The 19,576-nt window shown below is 33.2% G+C and overlaps 1 protein-coding gene across 1 annotated transcript in view; it reads left to right on the plus strand.

Annotated features, from left to right (window-relative positions):
* Window positions 1-19,576, plus strand: part of DYNC2H1 (dynein cytoplasmic 2 heavy chain 1) — a 144,498-nt gene that overhangs the window by 37,657 nt on the left and 87,265 nt on the right. Inside the window, exons 47-63 of the mRNA XM_018908438.3 lie at window positions 848-1,015; window positions 1,136-1,260; window positions 2,418-2,666; window positions 3,438-3,546; window positions 4,547-4,660; window positions 5,477-5,619; window positions 6,339-6,420; window positions 7,690-7,844; window positions 8,722-8,859; window positions 11,144-11,257; window positions 12,416-12,576; window positions 12,761-12,884; window positions 13,495-13,616; window positions 14,506-14,592; window positions 15,965-16,091; window positions 17,793-17,934; window positions 18,487-18,596. Of these exons, the coding sequence (XP_018763983.3) occupies window positions 848-1,015; window positions 1,136-1,260; window positions 2,418-2,666; window positions 3,438-3,546; window positions 4,547-4,660; window positions 5,477-5,619; window positions 6,339-6,420; window positions 7,690-7,844; window positions 8,722-8,859; window positions 11,144-11,257; window positions 12,416-12,576; window positions 12,761-12,884; window positions 13,495-13,616; window positions 14,506-14,592; window positions 15,965-16,091; window positions 17,793-17,934; window positions 18,487-18,596 (2,270 nt within the window). The remainder of the gene's footprint in view (window positions 1-847; window positions 1,016-1,135; window positions 1,261-2,417; window positions 2,667-3,437; window positions 3,547-4,546; window positions 4,661-5,476; window positions 5,620-6,338; window positions 6,421-7,689; window positions 7,845-8,721; window positions 8,860-11,143; window positions 11,258-12,415; window positions 12,577-12,760; window positions 12,885-13,494; window positions 13,617-14,505; window positions 14,593-15,964; window positions 16,092-17,792; window positions 17,935-18,486; window positions 18,597-19,576) is intronic.

Here is a 19,576-nt window from a genome sequence, read left to right on the forward strand (position 1 = left end):
TTGCCTCTCATGCTTGTCCTGCTGACCTGGTTGTATAAACCTGGTTTATACACATACTTCATAGGCTTTCTAATCTTGTTTTTGTTTCTGAAATTGGTATTATTACTACATCAAGAGCAAGTACTCATTATGTTTTAGCTCTTACATTCATTAGAAGGTTGCATTGAGGGCTGCCTAAAGACAATAAATGTGATAAGAATGCTGTGCTCCCTTTCCACTTATTTTCTGGGATCATGAGATGGTAAATGCATCTTGAATGATGTCAGTAAAGCTGCACTGACAATCAATGAATGGGCAGTCTCAACTGATTTAAGGACTTCTTAGTTGTACTTAACGTTAACATGTGCACGTGCTTTTCCAGTGATGAGCAGCAAGGCTTGTTACTTACTTTTTACTTTTGTAAGGAGTATTTAAGATTTGGAGTCTCTATGGGCATTTTCTAATACAGACTGTTTTGGGTATTTATTATTGGTTTAGTATTTGTTATCAGTCTTTCTCTTCCCTTTTAAAAATGTCTTCTGGATTTTCTTGGTTTCATTGCCTGGAAAACTGACTTTAATTTTAACTTTATGTGCAACACCTTGATCATTTTTGTTAAAAGCTGACACTTGTTTTAATAGAGAGAACTTGCTTCAATAGAATATATTTCATTTTATCTTGTAATGATCCATGAAGAAATTATTAAAAAGCACTTCATAATGTTTACTTTTTCTCTTATTTTTTCCTTACCGATGCTCTCCTGCTGGTATGTAATTTCTCTTGCTCATTTTCAATTTCGTATTTTAAAGCAGAAATTTGAAAATCTATTATAAATACATAAAATTAATTCTCTCATTAAATTCTGTAGGTTCGTTAATACAAACTGCAGACTTTGTATTGGAAGTTGTTGCTTATGAAGCACGCCGCTTGTTCCGTGACAGAATTGTTGGGATAAAAGAACTTCAAGTATTTGATAGCATTTTGACCAGTGTGTTTCAAGATGATTGGGGCTCAGATGTTCTGGACAATATGGCAGGTAAGCCATTTGAAGCCTACCACAGAAACCTGAAATATTTGTTTAGGAAATGCCTAGTCAAGTTAGATAGCATATGAGTTGAGCACGTGAAGTTTCAAAAGTTTCCTTTTTTTTTCACAGATACCTTTTATGTAACTTGGGGAGCTTGTCAAGAGGCATTCATCACACCAGGCCAGGCACTACCACCACATGGGAGGCCACTTGGCAGACTAAACTCAACAGACCTGAAAGATGTTATTCAAAAAGTGAGGCATGATTAAACAATATAAAGAATATGCACAGCAATGTTTCTAGAGAGTTTTGGCTAAGAATAACATGCAAGCAACCAGGCTTATGGTGGGGGCTGCCTCCTGTTCAAAGAATCACTTTTTTGCATTTGGTGAAGGAAGACTTGTGGTGTTATGTTGCAGGCAGCAGGAAGTATGTAGCAAGGTTAGGTTGATGAATGGACATCAGTTGCCTTTCCTGCTGATTTACAGCAGTTTGATGAACCAACACTTTGAGAAACATTTATGTCTGTATATATTTGTGCATTGTTTCAGTTCCAAAGTGTTTTATTAAATGATTTTGTTTTAAATTTGTGATATGGTTCCATAATTTTTTTTGAAGAACTGCTGGAGATTTACATGCTTTTAAGTAGTTAAAGTACAAAAAAGTGAGCTTGATGAGGAAATGCAAGCATTTTAATTCCTCCAGGCTATCTTGATTTTTAGGATGAGAGTTTTGAGATTGTCACCCTTAGTCATAGATTTTGATGGACTGCAGATGGGAATCTACCACCTCTCCTTAAGTGCCAGCTTGTGACCAATACACTATATGGGAAATTATGAAATTCAATAGCCTCAATAAGCAGGGAGTTTGTTGGTTTTGTTGTTGGTTTTTTTTTTTCCTGACTGCACAGATACATTTGGCTTCAAAGATGAGGTTTTAATGAGTATAACAAGGTCATAATTTAATCATAGGATCTGTTGTTGTGTTTCTTTCACTAGGAACTTCCATAATCTGCAATTATGCAGCAATTAGGTGCCTAAAACACTCTCCTGAGTTATTATTTAATCTGTAGTCAGAGACACAGCTCAGTCTTTGTTCTGGTCCATTATTCAGTTTTAATTAGTTCAGTGGTAGATTCCTATTTCAATATATCAAAGACTTCCAAGGTGTTCTGCTGCTGGGCGTAGTGTGATATGTTAATTTTGATATATTTATTGCTCATAAAGGGTATGTGAGGTTTCTAAATTCTGTGAAAAAAAAAATAATTTCTGAATGAAGCCCTGTGTGATCTCTTAAGCTTTTAAGCCTTTTTTTCTAAATGTTAAAATGTTGGATGTTTGCATATCTCACTGCTTATATTTATTATTAGTGATCAGATTCTTTTTCCTTTTTTAATTTTTTTTTTTAATAGGGTATAATTCATTATGGACGGGACAAAAAAGAGATAGATATTTTACTGTTCCATGAAGTCCTCAGTTATATGTCCAAAGTGGACAGAGTGCTGAGCTTTCCTGGAGGATCACTTCTTTTAGCAGGACGGAGTGGTGTAGGTCGTCGGACAGTTACCTCTTTAGTCAGTCATATGCATGGAGCTGTTCTGATTACTCCCAAAATTTCCAGAGGTTATCAGCTGAAGCAGTTCAAAACTGATCTTAAATATGTAAGTCGCTTACTTTGATCTATTTTGTAATGCTGTAGGTGTATGTTAAAGAAAAAAAAAGAATATGGGAATTTTGAAGGACACAAAAGGTTGTGTGAGAAGAAGAATGACATTCTAAATGAAACAAGTAATTTTTTAGAAGTTCTCACTCTAGATGTGTGTACTGTTCTTTAGAGTAACTAACTGAAAATCCACTTTTTGGAATACCAGAGCTCTTTTTGATTGTTGTAGAACTTATAAATATGAAATTTATGTGAATATTTATATGAAAAGCTTTTTCATGTATATATATCCATGTTGGTATATACTTTTATTTTCTGTCTTTACTATGATCCAATAGTAGTTAAATCAAATAAAATTTTAGTGATTGATGAAAGCATACATATTATTTAAAACCAGGTGCAAGCCTTGAATCAACAGTTTCTCATTACCTTCAGCTATGCTAAAGAAAATTCTAGATCTTTGCCTACACAAAAGAGTGATACAATTCTCTCATTGAGTCATATACATAAATATACTCTATATTATGAAAGAGCCTGTTTTAATTATTTTTTCATTAATAAGCTGTATGTCTAGGTAAAATGTTCCTTATATTTGTTCCTTAACTGAATCTCCTGGAAATATTTGTAAATATATAATAGTGTAGATGCTGTGGAGAAAATACGTATATAATATCTAGTCAAGGAAAGATTATGATCCATGTAACTCAGGATACTGTATGATTATCATTCTCTTCTGGACAATACACTGAGGTTTAAATGTCTTCCCTAGGTGATGGAGCTTGCAGGCATTGAAGCCCAGCAGGTGGTATTGCTGCTGGAAGACTATCAGTTTGTTCATTCCACTTTCCTGGAGATGGTCAACAGTTTACTGTCCTCAGGTGAGTCAAGTCCAAAGAGAGTATGGACTACTTTTACCACACAGACTTAGCTCAACGAGGCAGAATTAGATGATGTTTTCTAAATTTATGTCTCTATCAAAAGGTTTAGTTAGGTTTCTATGCTGTTTTAATATGAGTACTGATATGTAAGAACATGACTCAAGGTCCACTTAGTTGTCCTTTAATTTACCCTATAGTACACTGCTTGCAGTTCCTCTAATTCATTTCAAAGGAGTTCTTGATAGCAGTGTAATAGCAGATTGAAAATGCATTCTACTCTTCTGCTTCCCTTTTATCATAAAACTCAAAATTGAGAGGTTTCCAATGCTTTACTAGATTGTATAGATTGAGTTCTTTAATTAAACAGCCATCAGCAAAGCTCACTTTTCTAAAGTGAGATGATAAACAACAGTAACAAATAACAAAAGTGACTTTATTTTACTGTCCAGCTTTGTACCTGGATCAGAGAGAGGATCCTTGAAGGAGTGAATCAAAGATGCTAAATTCATTTTTTGGAACTGCAGTAGTTTAAGAGCTGATTAATAATAGAACCAGATTTTCCTGTCTCTCACATGCTACACCAGATCTGCTTACAGTATCAGTACTTGATTATCCAGTGTTAAAACTGTGAGAATCTAGACAACTACTCACTTTCATGTTCCTGTGTCCTGGTGTATGACAGTTTGGTTTGACTATTTTGTATGCAGTACAGGGTCACTGTCTTTGGGTAAATTTGAAAGAGCTTTTTTCAACCACATTTCAGCAATACAAACAAAGTAGACTGTTAAATAGAATCACTGTAATTTGGGTTTTTTTTGTTGTTGTTGTTTTCATAATATCATGAAAAGAATTATTAAGTACGTGGGATGATAGCCAAGAAAGTAGAGAGGTGAAAACTATGAAATTTGAATTCTCTATACAGACCATTCAAGGGAGACCTTCAAAGCAATTTAAAGAATTATAGTGTATTTTATCTGATTCAAATTCATTCTTGAAATAGGAGAAGTTCCTGGGCTGTATAAAGTAGAAGAATTAGAGCCGTTGCTATCTCCTCTGAAGGATCAGGCATCGCAAGATGGATTTACAGGACCAATTTTCAACTACTTCACATACCGTATGTCAACAGAGTTATAAGTTATAATTAAAAATATGAGGTTTAAAAAGTGGTATAATCATGGACAAATAATTTCAAACATAGTCTTTTTATTGTGTGCAATTTTTACTTTTAATTAGTAATCAAATAGCAGGCAGGAATAATATTTGTGATATTTGAGGGCACAGAACCCTCAGCTGAAAATTTATTTTTCTGTCTGAAATTTTGTACTGATGAATGTTCTACAGATGTTATGAAATCTACTGTTGAAAGTAATTAGAAGGAAGAAAGCTTTTTTTCCCCATTATTTTCTGGTTTGTATAGCTTTTACATTTATCTAGTAGCAGAGATTTCTTCTATTGATCAATTATACCAAGAAATAACTTTGGATTCTTAGTAATTATAAGCAAATTTACTGATAGTTTTCTTAATTATTTGTGTTTCTTCCTTGGCCCGATGAGAAGATTTAATAGTTTAGAAATAAATCAAAGAATATGACAGAAAGAATACAGTCAAAGCAGCCAGCCATGGAAGTACTTCTGATTGGTTCTGTTGGTCTGCATGAATTAGAATGAGAACTAGCACTTTCTACTTAAATACTGCCAGCTCTTCAGAATTAAAAAAAGCACTGTAGTACAGATAATGAGAATTCATGGTACTTAGTAAGTTTCTTCTTACAAACATTCCTTTCCTAGTGTGATTTGATGTTATAGGCTCTTTTTTTTTCAGAAATTGCCTTGTGATAAGTATTTAAAAAAAAGTAAATTATGTTGTATTTGCAATAAATCTACCATCATGTAGTCAGATTATTTACTAAAAATTGTTGCATTTTCTTAGGGATCCAACAAAATCTGCATGTTGTCTTGATCATGGATTCTACCAATTTAAATTTCACTATAAACTGTGAAAGTAATCCAGCACTGTATAAGAAATGTCAGGTTTTATGGATGGAAACCTGGTCAGAAGACAGTATGAAAAAGGTAAGTTGCATTAATTGTGACTTACTTAAATCAGTATCTCTAAATATAACTGAGCTCTTGTGAATAAGGTCAAGATATTTAAGGTTGGGAAGGAATAATTATCACTGTACTTATTTAATTCCTTTGTACACTTATGCAAAGGTGGAAAATTCCACAGAACAGTGAAATATTATTTGCATTGTTATTTTACCAGTAACATTATGTTTTGTTCTCTCTGTGGGCTGACTTGAACAACATGCTGACTACAATGACTCTGATCAAACTCAGTATTTAAGAACAAAATACAGACTACAAGCAAAATGTTAAAGCCAGTGTATTTTGTTTGTGTGGTGAGGTTTTGGTGTCAGGCTGGCCAGCAGGGGTGACTTCTGTGAGAGGCTGCCGGAAGCCTCCCTCATGTCAGGTGGAGTTAATGCCAGCTGGCTCCAAGAAGGATGTGCTCCTGGCCAGGGCTGAGCCCAACAGCAGCGGTGGCAGTGCCTCTGGGGTAAATATCTTCCACTTGAGAGAACAAGAAGTTATCAGTGACATGGAATGGCAGAATTTATCTTTCTAATGCTAAAAGTATTCTGTAGATTCCTTTTTCTAAGTGTATCATTTTCAGTCTTTTCAAAAGAAAACTAGATTGAAGGTTTGTGGTTTTTTTTTTTAATTTTAATTTTAACTGAGATTGTCATTGTTCATAATTTTAATGCAAAAAATCATGTGATTTTTTTTAGATACCTGAAATGCTTCTGTGTGATTCAGATGAACAAGAAAAGACTGGAAAAACACATAAAGAAGTTAAGAAAAAACATTCAGGTAATATTTAGGTAGACCTACTAGTTATTATTATTGTCATTAAACACTTGATCCCCTGTTGAGCATAGATAATAACATAGATACTTCGAGTATGTGTTTCCAGCATATTCACAGACTTCGTTGTTATTCACATGTCAGGCATTTTACACAAGGGAGCATTAGTTTGGAACATACATCCTGGCTGATCAAATGTAGTCTCTTCTGTCACAAGCAATCCCTGTATATATTCAGTTTTATACGCTGATTTAGCTGTATTTTGTTTTGGTCAGTGTCTTTCTTCTAGGTGGGTGTTATTTCACAACCTGAAAATTTGATGTTTTGAGAGTTTTTCAGTTTATATATTTCATTATTCTTTTTGTAGATTTTCATATTACTTTATTAATTTCAAAAACTACTTTGTTGTAAGTAATGCCCCTCTTTCAGAATAATTAGGTTTTATCAGAAGGCTTCAAATATAGCCATGTTAAAAAGAGTGTCTCAAACATAATCTAAGAGACCAGTGTCAACACTCACTTGCAGAATACTACTTTTAGCCACTTTCTATAAAAGCAGCACTTAGAGGTCATGGAACTAGCAGAGTATAAGATGGTAAGTGGATCACTTGGAGTTTCTTGGTTTATATTGCTTTTTAATAGACCAATCAGAATAATGGGCAAAAATAGTATTTGGTGTTCACATTACCATCCCTCTTTATCCTAGATCATCATAATTAATCTAGGCCGAAGTACTTATTAGAGGCATTCATTTAGATATAGATATGCTTTAGCAATTTTTTCTTTTGTAGGGTAATGCAATTTATTTTAGTGTATCTTTGGGCTTTTTTTGAGAAACTGTTCAATAAACTGAATGGCAAGGAAACCTTTTAGTTTGCCTGTTATCAGAGATGAGGGAGAAGACAAAAAGGGGCTTTTTGTCTTCTTGAGAAGACACATGGGCTTTATTTCTAAAACAGTCCCAAGTATTTTAAAATTCCGTTTTTGTGGAAGTAGTTTCTTATACGATTAGCCTTCAGTAGTCTGCAATTAATTCTGCTGGCTTTTCCAAACAGCAAACAATTTCAGTGTGTATTTCCTTCTGAGAAATAGGCATTTCAAATGTATTTACATGTTGTTTCCTTGCAAGTACTTAAAAAAAGTGTAGTATTTGTGCTATTTTGAATACTCGTAATTCATATCTCAAAAAGCAAGCATATTTGTTGCTTTTTCTTAGTTATTTTAATCTGAGATAAAATTCAGTATAATTATCTGTGTAACAAATGGTGTTATACAGGTCATTCTGATTTTCTGAAGTCATTTTTGGCAATCCACAAATCATGTAAAATGTACGGAGCAACACCTAGCAGGTATATGACATTCCTTCGTGTATACAGTACCATCAATAGCAGCAAAAGAAGGGAGCTAATAAAAAGGCAGAACCACTTGCAGGTATGTGTTTAAAACCCTTAACATATGTTTTTTCTATATATTCTTGCATTAGGAAATGTCTCTTGTATTAATGAGCTGTAGCTGCAAACGTGGTTATGTGATGTGTCCTCTATTGACAAATGCTCATGATGTGGTTTCAGGAGAGAAATAACATCAATCTTAATGCCCTTCTCTGTTCAAGTGCCTGAAAGAGTGAAAAGTGGTTTTCTTGTTTTTGTTAATACTTTTCTCAAGAATGTATCAGACTCAGCATGTTTTTTTGTTAAATGCGCTGTTAAACAAAGGTAATAATTTACTGGAAAATTAGAGATGCTTCTCCTCAATCAAAATATCTTCCAGATCATTTTTTTTCAAATGTATCTTGAAATATTGGTATTATGTAATTAGCATTAAGTAACAATGTAGAAAGTGTGAATAAAGAAAATAGTTAATATTGAGCATAATTGAAACTTTATTTTATATTTATGTTTTTTAGAGTGTTCAAATATGTAGAAATCAGATAATCTCTTTTATTTCATTCTGTTTAATTTTTATTGATTTGCTTTTAGGGGAGATACAGTTACATTGAGTTAATATCAGTTAACTGAAATGCTATTGAATTACTGGGAAAAAGATTATATGCTGGTTGTTGTTTCATTAAAAGTTTATTATTTTGAGATTTTTTTTTATCTTCTGGCTGTAGTAACAGATCTTAGAGCGACACAGCTAGAACTACCAGATCTAATTTTTAGGTTAAATAATATCAAGAAAATGTGAAAATTAATTAAAAAAAAAGATTCATCAACATTATTCTTTGTCCATACTATTTGTAGAAAATGTTTGTTTAAATTCACTTAAAATTTGTTCCTAAATATCTGCTTCTTATGATCCTTTATAGGCAGGTGTTTCAAAGCTGAATGAAGCTAAAGCCCTGGTAGATGACCTGAACAGGAAAGCTGAAGAACAAAGCATTTTACTCAAAACGAAGCAGGATGAAGCTGATGCTGCACTTCAAGAAATTACAGTATCTATGCAGGTGGTGTATACAATCACATCAAAAGTGGGAAGAAAAAGAAAAAAAGCTGTTTCTCTGTCTTTGGTCTCTGTAACTGCCTGTGTTTTGTATTCTTTTCAACTGTTAAAAAACCTGATGCATTTACAAGAATTTGCCTAAGGGAAGGCGTGAGACTTGAATAAAGCTGCAACAGGACAGAGGATTATGTAATTTAAATCAGGTTAGAACTGGTTGAGTAGGAAGAGTGCAGTTTTGTACCTGAGCAGTGTTCACTGTTGTAGTTTAGTCTGTCTGAAAGTTTTCCTAGGACTTTGTAAATCCAAACTGATGGCTTTTATGTTTATCCTGGATAGGAAATTTCAATGAAATACTTACAAGTAGCACCATTTTAAGTAACAAATACCAGGAATTAAATTTGTGAACTATCAGAAAATATGTATTTCATGAGGTCTGGTTCTCAGAAGAAGTTAACTTCAGAGAAGGTTAGATAATATCTCTATATTCATCACTCTTTGAATTTTTATTCTTCAGCTCAGAGGCAGACTTTTTTTTCAAAATTCTGTAATTTTCTTTAGTACTGTTTTCTCAGTCAAGTAAAATAATTGTGTAGACAATAGGTCTCTACATTGACACTTCCTGGAATTATAAATGTAGGATAAACTGTAATGAGTCTGCTGTCACTGCACTGTTGTTTTTGTTACTGTTTAATCTGCTCAGTCTAAAGTTTGATATCAAAGACATTCTCTGTATGCAGTAGAATAAATGCCTGGTCTTTCAAGCCATTTGTTTCACAATGCTTTAAAGGTCCATTACATCCATCCTTTGTAAGTCTCTTGTAGGCAGTTTTTAGTACTTTTAGGCTCTCTCTGTCTGTAGTACATGAATTTGAATAATGATGATTGGCTTGGTGTGTTGATGATTTCAGTTTTAAAACTGCATCTGCTGTTGTCCAGTAGAGTTACAGGTATGTGGGTAGCACATACTACACTGTAGGAGAAAATCAAAGGATAGGCCAAAAGCAATGAAACAAGATGGCCCCACTGACATCAGAAAAATTACAGTGGAAGTCTGATTATTAAGATTAGCATAAAATATAGGTACCCTCTAACATTTTAATGTCACTTCAAATGATCTAGCTTATATAACAGAGGGAGCTCTAATGCATACAGACTCTTTTAATCTCCTTTCAGAGAAAAGCTTTTGACCTACAACTGAATGTTAAGGTTTTCTTATTCAGAGCGATCATTCAGTACATGTTCATTTGCATGAAATGTCTAATCTAGTTTTATGTAGCTAATGTTTTATGGATTTGAATGTAATCTTCAATAACATGCTGATCTGTAGCTTGGGTTAAGTGCTCAGAGGATTATTATTAAAGATTTTCTCTGCTTTTATGCATCTGTTACCTTCTGCTGAAGCTTCAACTCAGCTTAACAATTGCTAGTGATGATAATGTGTTATATACTGTTTGTTAACACAAACTCTGGGCTTTGTTGTCTTTATCTGTTAGGTGATCCGAGCCTAGAGTATTGATATTTTATGTTATACTTTTATCCTCAATGAATAAAAGGCTTTTAAGGTCCTTTCTACTGTGGTTTTATATACTAGATATTAATTGTTGTACTGAAGTGTTTAGGATTCCTGGAGATGTCTAATAGCTACTGTCTGCCTGTGGGCATTGGTAGATACAGTACAAGTCCAGAAAAAAAAGTGTAAACCCAAGCAATTTACAGTATAAGTGCATGACATTAGACAGTTGTCCTTATAGACAGATTGGTACAAAATTCCAAGTAAAGAATCACTACCGTGATTAGGAATTCTAGGCTAATAAACCATAGTTCCAATACTTCTGCTTTTATGAACATGATCGAAAAAGAGTGTTTTAAAAAAATGGTGTTGTGAAAGAAATTGTAAAAAAAATGGAATGAGGACAAAGACAATGAAAGGCAAATACTACTTTCAAATGTAGTAAGAATGTTAGGCTCTCACCCTTATGATTTTCAGGGAAGGCTTACATAGGAATGGAAAATCAGAAAGAAGGGGAAAAAAGTCATAATGAGCCTCACAGAGAGAGATAAAGATCTGGTCTGTGGTGAAGAAGGGAAAGGACGCACTGTAAAAGCAAATTATGCTTATTCCATATAGTTTATTTACTTAGCCAGCCTGCGTAATATCAAATAGACTCAGCTTTTTTATTGTAGTTGGTATTGTGCAAATTATTATAATGAAGACTAAAAGAAATAAGAGACCTAAAGGAATAAAGTCTGTGTAAATTTGCAAACTAAAGGATTTTTTTTTTTTACAGAGTGCTAGTGAGCAAAAAGCAGAAATGGAAAAACTAAAACACCGAATAGCAGAAGAGGCTGCAGAAATAGAACAAAGAAAAAGAAAAATTGAAGATGAACTGAAAGAGGTTCAGGTGAGAGCTGATAAGGAAAAGCAATATTTTGCAGTCTGATTTTGTCTGACTTACGTCCTGCTATACAAAATGGTTTTGCAGAATTTATCCCTGCAATTCTTAAATTTTACTCTAAATTATTTTGATATTAGAACTTTTATGCATTAGAAAACAGTATGCCACGTTGCAAATAGAGATTGTCATTCTGGCATTTGTGTTCTGTTAGATAATAATTACAGAAAGAATTTTCAATACAAATCTTGCCTTCACCTGCTGTTTCTATGCTGCCATGCTCTCTAGCTGAGTTCTGCTGATTTTATGTAATATTTTACAATTACTCATAATTTATATAAGCCTACTACATTGCTTTGCTTTGATCAAGTTGGTAATATAGGGCTTTGTATGATAGCTGAATGGACATAGTTTAGTGGGAGATAATTTACATTTATTACTAAATCCTGAATAGTAGATATCCTAATGGTGCTATAGCAAATTGCATGTTCAAGAGATTTTACAGCTGTTAAGCATCAGGTTTTCTGGGAGGTATGTGTGTTCACTCATTGCATTTAGTCTGTATTTTTCATACTATGCATTTAAAATTTATACTAAAGACTAAAAGAACAGTACAACAACTTAATTTTTTTCCTTTTAAATATCATAGGTACCAAGGAATTATATCCTTATATTGAAAGAGACATAGAACTACAGGATTAGACCCATTCTGTGTTCTTTGCTAAATATGAAGCATGTGCAAGGTGTGCACAGTCTTTAATAATAATTTGTAACTTTGTTTCCTCACCATTTTGTTGCTTTGTTGGTAAGGATGAAGGATTTGTTTAGCTACTGGAAACAGAAAGCTCTTGTGGCCTGTACTTCTATGGATATTTACAAAGAGATCCCCTGTCATGCCTACAAATCGTAGTTAGCATCATTATTAAAAGATACCTGTATCACAATGTCACAATTATATTATACTGCTTTATATGGAAGTAAACTTATTATCACTTAGTAAATACATGGCAATTTTTTAGTAGGTTGTAAGCATGAATCTGCATCAATGTTTCTTAGGTAATAAAGTATTTAAAAAGAACAAGAAATTTTGTGGAAACTGGAATGGGAAATGTTTATTTTCTTGTATGCTCATCTCTTTTTTTAATGTGTTTTCATTCATGTTTTAAGCCATTGGTTAGTGAAGCTAAATTGGCTGTTGGAAATATAAAGCCAGAGGCTTTGTTAGAAATCCGGTCACTACGGATGCCCCCTGACATAATCAGAGACATTCTAGAGGGAGTTCTGCGCCTGATGGGGATTTTTGATACATCATGGGTGAGCATGAAGAGGTAGGAATTTTATTTACCTTTAAAATTAAACATTAATTTACAAATAATAAAATTAATTATTAATTTAATTAACTACTTTATGTTGCGTTCAGGAATCTTGTGCTCAGAATTCCTCGGTTTCATATGGAAGTAACCTATTTAACATTTGTTTCTTCTTTACTTATTTTTTTAATTCTTTTCACAGTTTCTTGGCCAAAAGAAGTGTAAGGGAGGACATAGAATCATTTGATGCCCGTAATATTCCAAAAGAAATACGAGCAAGTGTTGAAGAACTTCTTTCTAAAAACAGAGCATCTTTTGATCCAAAGGTAATTCCTGATTGCATTATGTAAAATGAAAACTAGAGCAAAAAAAGGCCAAAAGAAAAGACATGATTGCCTGGTTTGCCAGCAAAATTTTTAGGATTAACTTCAGTTAGAGAAAAAGTGATGAACAGAATTTGTCAGTATAAACAGATAAAGGTATAGCAGAGATTACTCTGTTGCATACTGCCTCCTAAAGTGAAAATTTGGTTGGTGAGTGTGAAGGGGTGGGGTAAGAAGTCATTATGGAGTCAAGTACTCATAAGATTTTCCTACTGATATAAAGTAAAACTCAGACCATGGAATTCTAACTGGCTCCTTTGGTGTCCTTGTACCAGTAAGAGTCTAATAAATCATTCATTGATTTAAAACTTTTTATTTTCAGTTTAGCTTCATAGTTGTAAAAATACCCACTGTGGTTTTTACATGGATTGATGACATTCAATACAATCTTAGTAACAATTTAAAAGATTAGTTCATTAGAAGAGTTGGCTTATTAGCATATTTAAGTTGGTAACTAGAAAATCTGTTGCTGTTACTTATCCTGTATTTATCTCTTCTACATTATACTTCAAGGACTTTCTTATAACAACTTTTCTTGTACTGAATTTTTCAGAATGCTAAACGAGCCAGTGCTGCAGCTGCTCCATTAGCAGCTTGGGTGAATGCCAACATCCAGTATTCCCATGTCTTAGAACGAATTCAGCCTTTGGAAAAAGAAAAGGCTGGCTTGGAAGCGTAAGTTAGACTCTATTACAAAATCTTTGGTTTTAATTCTAGTGGTGGTGGGGGAAACTTAAGCTGCCAAGGAGGAATCTGAGTATGAGGAAAGGCTTCTTTACTTCAGGGTGACAGAGCACTGGAGCAAGCTGCCAGAGAGGTTGTGGAGTCTCCTCCTCTGATATTAAAATTGTGCCTGGACCCCCCTGCTTTAGCAGGGGGTTGGACTAGATGATCTCCAGGGGTAATTTCCAGCCCTAACCATTCTGCAATTTCCAACCCTAACCATTCTGCAATTCAGTGTGTGAATTGAAGTTTATTAAAAACAAAAGATAAAAGATAACCTCATCCAGAGTTAATAAAATGTACATACTGAGAGAGAAGAAGTGTGTAATAGTTTCTTTTTCCTGGAAGCTACACCTTGGATGTTTTTTGTACAATCATGATTCACCTGTCTCAGCTGAATACTGTCAGGGAGAACTGAACATCACAGCTATGCTTAACATGTATTCTCTCAGTTAAACCCATGTTATTTTTTGAGGTATACGGTTCCTCTTTTTCAGTCATGCACCAAGCATTTTCAGTTTCTCCTTAGGATTGGAAAGACAAGACGTAGTCCTATGACCATCCATAACCTGAGGAATCTGTACTGGTTGTTTTTCCAGGTCTAAAAATTCTTCTGAGAAGAATTTGTTCTGTTCTTTAGGAATGGGGTGTTTGGTTTCCATTTTAGAAACTATGTGATGAGAAGTACTCAAAGTTTTTACGTGTGGAAATATTATATTTCAATATAAAACACAATGAAGAACATTTTTGAACTATCTCTGTGCAAATTACTTTCCTGTTATATTTACTCTATTTTTCCCCTTGGTTCCATAGTCTTAAAATAAATGTTACATTTTTATAGTAATCTCAAGAAAACTGAAGACAGAAAACAGAAGTTAGAGGATCTTCTGAACTCTGTTGGTCAAAAAGTATTGGAACTGAAAGACAAGTAAGTTGGGTGTGTTTAATTCAAGATATAAATAAAAAACATGGATGATTCTACAGTATGAATAATGAATTTTATCAAAGGAAATGTAGCTTCCTCTCCTGCGCAATATTTACATCAGAATTAGTGATGCTTAGGCAATATGTACTCTCAGTGGAGATAAATATTGTTAGATCACAATTCATCTCCTTGATCTGATGAAATAAATGCTCCTTTAAAGTACCTGCTTTTTACTACTGGCTGTGTTGGTAGCCTTTATTGGAGGCATTGTAGATGTCAAAGGGAAACAGTGTGTTTATCACCTTCTGAATCACAGAGGACTTCAATGACTCCTTAGGACTTTGGAAACATTCCTCTACAAAACTTGTGCTGATCCCAGCTTGAAGAGAGGCAGTATTTCTTTTAGGATGGCCTACTTTTCTGACAGTTAGCTAGTTAGCTCTCCTTTTTTCTTAGCCTCTCATCAAGTACATGACTCACAGAGGCATAAAAATAGATCTGGTAAACATTTATGTTTTCTTCAGATTCTGTTTAATTCAAGTTTTTCAGTTTGATGTTTTTATTAGGTACTTAGTATAGGAGATACTTTGCAACCTGACATATGTACATATTACTAAAAGTTATGTTTTATAGTCTGCAAATAAAAAAAAAGGATAATTCTTGAATTCTTGTAAATCAGCTATACAGTGGTTTGTTAGATTAATCAAATACTATACATTAGAGTTAAATATTATATATTATAATTTTATATATTTAGAAATTTATATATAAATATATTACTTTGAATAGGTGGATTAAATGTATTAATTATTTTATATATTAATCTTAACTAAATAGATATTGAACAATATGAAATAATACCTAAACCATGCCTGTTTTTTGGGTGTGTTCTTACTTCATATTAGTTTATAAAATACACTACTGGGAATTAAACTGGAGTCATCCATGTGAATTATTAATACTATTTTTTAAACATTTGATAGATACAATTTATCAAATAGTTACAGATATATGGTACGGCATTGAGCCTGCTGCTGTCCTGACTACGTGCAGAACAAAACATTACACAATCACTAAAATTGTCAGGCTGTTCAAACAGAAGAAGGAGTGCTTTTCAGACATTATAGTCTGTGTTTCATATCCTTTTTTAAATCTCACCTGTGCATCCATCTTAATTTTGTTAGCTAAAAGTCTAACAAGCCCATCCACCAATTAGAAGCAGAAGGTATAAAAAAAAGAACTACTGCAGTTGTGTTCTTTGATAACAATAAGCCAGGCATTCATGACAAATGCAATCAATTAAGGTTCCTTGAAAATAACTGTTGGTAAGTTTAGTAGTTCATGATGGAAATTACAAAGAGTGTTTGTTTTACAGGTTCCAGAACAGAACAACAGAAGCAACGAAACTTGAAGCAGAACTAAGTAAAGCTCAGAAAACTTTGAAAGCTGCAGAGGTACTGATAAATCAACTCGATAGGGAGCACAAAAGATGGAGCACTCAGGTTAGTGAAAATTTTCAAAAGTACATCTTATAGCTGATAAGTTGAAAATACAGTTTTGCACTGCTTGGAGAATGTGAGTTACTGCCATTCTGCATGTCTCCCAGTGCACATTTTTTGATTTATTGTTAGAAAATAAAGCTTTAATTTTTTCTGAAACTTCTTTTTACTTCATCCTACTTATAACCTTGCTACCAAATGTGTAAAAATCCAGCAGTATTTAATAGAAAACATAAAAAATTCTGTGCTGGTTTTTAATCCCAAGAATGTAATTGTATGATGGCTGAACATGTCAGCAGTTAGACTCTCCAACCTAAGATACAGCCAAATTGACAGATTTTAAACAATTACAGTCTTAAAATGTATCACCTTCATGGCATTTGTGTTGTAAATGGGTGCATAGGTATAGCCAAAATATTGTTTTGCTTTTGCAGTTATTTTTTTTTTTTTTTAATGCTTGAAACTTTTCTGGTGCTGAAGTAGAGAAGGTAAGCATATCTTACTTACTCAAATGATATATCTGAGAGAAACTGACAAGTCTTTGGAGACACAGACCCTTCTGCAGCCTGTAAGAAAAAGGAAAATCTGAAGAGAGATATAAGCTGAAAAAAGCTGTCACCTCCAGAAAGCCCTAAGTAACTTTTATGGGTCAGAAGATCATCTCAGAAGAAATCTTCATGCAGGGATACATCATTCTGTGTCTCCACTGATACCGAGAAAAGCCTCAGCAATTAGACTAAATGCCTGCATTTTGGAGAACCAAAATTAAAGTTAGATGAATGCTTCTTGTAGGTTGACCACCACGCTGGAAAAATTGGGAAGATTTTCCTCTGAAAGTAGCTTTATATAGCTACTTGCTATAGTAAGGATTGGGTGTATTTGAACCCCAGCGTTGAAGTGCTTCGAAAACTGATTCCTCACAGTTTTTCATCTTGGTACATTAGAAAATTCAGAGTATCTGTTAATGGTATGCCGTAGACTAAACTGGCAAATAGATAAATTGGAACTCATCCCCTAATGAAGACAGTAAAAAGGCAGTATTTCTCTCCCTTTAAAGTTAGGAAGAACCAATAAAAAGTTCCCTTTATTTTGTGTGTCAGCATTTATTGTTAATGTCAATTTGATTAAAATAAAAGTGACAGGACTTTGAAACCAATTACGGCAGTCACATATGATGTTGATACACTGTATTTTTCTTCAAAATACTGGAACATTTCAAAACAGAGTTTATTTAGTGCAGATAAATTATTTGAAGATATATGATAAATTTATTTTATCGTGTAAATGTGCAGTGTGTAACAGTAAGTATAAAAGTTGCATATAGTATTTATTATCTGTGTACATATTATAAGTTATACTTACAGCCCGACTATGACTAGGATCACATATTTCTTATCTTTCTTACTATAATACCATTTATCCATTGGCTTATAAGTTGAACTGTTCATCAAATTAATGGATTTTTATCAGCTGCTTTCTCAGAAATATCTGTGCATGCTGTAGCCCAGAGCTGAAAGGAATTTTTCCCACACTTCCATGTGTCTTAGCTAGGTATAGATACCTGAAATGCAAGAAGAGAAACTGTCTCAACTGTATTACCAATGGCAGGCAAACTTATTTCTGACATTTTAGTAACTGATGAGATGTATTAATGCAGTTTTTGTTTGCAAAACACCTATACTTTCTGTACTTCTTTTTTTGAAGGTTTCAGAGATAACAGATGACCTGGCAACTTTGCCTAAAAGAGCTCAGTTAGCAGCTGCATTTATTACATATCTTTCTGCTGCTCCTGAGGATCAGAGGAAAAACAGCTTGGATGAATGGACCAAATCAGCCGGCCTTGAAAGTAATTTTGTGTGTGTGTTTGTCAGTGTCTGCATGCAAGTAATTAAGCTTGGTTGAGGAAATGAGAAATGCCAGTGAGTTCTAATGAACTGTCTAAATTGTCTTTGTACTCCCAAATGAGAAGAGACGTTTTCTTACTCAATAAATATTTCTAGATACTGACGGACAATTTCTTAGAATCATTCTGTGAAAGTATTAAGATTATAAATGTTTATAAATAATTGTATCTTTATAGTCCTTTCTTAAAAAGAAAAGTTTACAAAAATGAATGTGTTCACATTAACTGTTGTAAATTTGCCAGTGCATTCTGAAAAGCTTCTGCTTTTTCAGTAATTGTTTTTATTTCTGTGTTAGCAAAACTATAAAATATTTCTATGACATTGCTACTTAATAATAATAAGTTCAATAAAAGCAATAAAATAGTAGATTAAAGGCAAGTCTATAGACTTGCACTCTATTAATAGACAAAGTCTCTGTTCTGTATAGACTGGTAAATACTTTTAAACTATGCAGACTGTAAATGATGACAGAAACTTACACTTTCATTTGTCAGAGTTTGATTTACGACGGTTCCTGTGTACAGAAAGTGAGGAGTTAGTTTGGAAGAGTGAAGGTTTGCCTTCAGATGATCTTTCAATAGAAAATGCTATTGTCATCTTGCAGGTAAATTTGCTTTTTTGTCTTGTCTTGGAAGGATTTAAATTTTTACAAATTTCAGTAACATGGCAACTTGAACTATTTAATTTGTTTTTTATTGGCATCACAGAGCACACACTATGTACTTATGTAACAATGGATATTTTTTAGGAAAAGGAAAAAATATGTAAAAGAAAATACATGTTTTCAGTTTTGCTGCCACTATTTTATTCCATATCAGTCTATTCAGGTTTGAAGTGTAAATAGTCATTAACACCAATACAACCAGTAGAAGATTATGTCGTATATATGTTCACGTTGGCATATAATTTCTATTGCTTTTTTTCTCAGGAAAAGGAACAGGCTATGTGCAGATACCTTTATATATATATATATATATATATATATATATATATATATATATATATATATGTATGTATGTATGTATATATGTATATATATGTATCTGTCTAATAATACTTGAGAAAAGGAAAATGTCCTGTTTTACCATATATATAGATATATATAATACATAATATATGATTATGTATATAATATTTTAGTCATTTATTAGATCTACTAACAAGTAAATATTTAATGGCATGAGGAGAATCTGCATTTACTACAGGTGATTTGCTCAGATGATTTATGATTCAAATTAGTTACCGATTTTTCTCCAGTTTGAGTTTATCTTGCTTTATCATTCTTTTAGTAGATCTGTATATTCTTTTCTCAGTTTGATTAAAAAGCTTTTCAATAAACACTGTCTTGTACCATTAAAGCTACTTATAATGCTACAATAAAACCTTATTTTCATATTTTTTGTTAGTTGAATAGATTGAGCTCTTAAAAAACTCACCATGTGTAAAGAGGTTTTTGAAACACTTGATCAACTCAAATAATTTTCCTTGTGAACATCCTCATAAAGCTGAAATTTGACATGATATTTTACCAGTGTGATCTACAGTGCAGTTCTCAGCCTTTTGTGCTGATGATCTTTTGATGCT

The sequence above is a fragment of the Serinus canaria genome, chromosome 1 (assembly GCF_022539315.1).
Source record: "Serinus canaria isolate serCan28SL12 chromosome 1, serCan2020, whole genome shotgun sequence".
In the NCBI taxonomy this organism is placed as follows: domain Eukaryota; kingdom Metazoa; phylum Chordata; class Aves; order Passeriformes; family Fringillidae; genus Serinus; species Serinus canaria.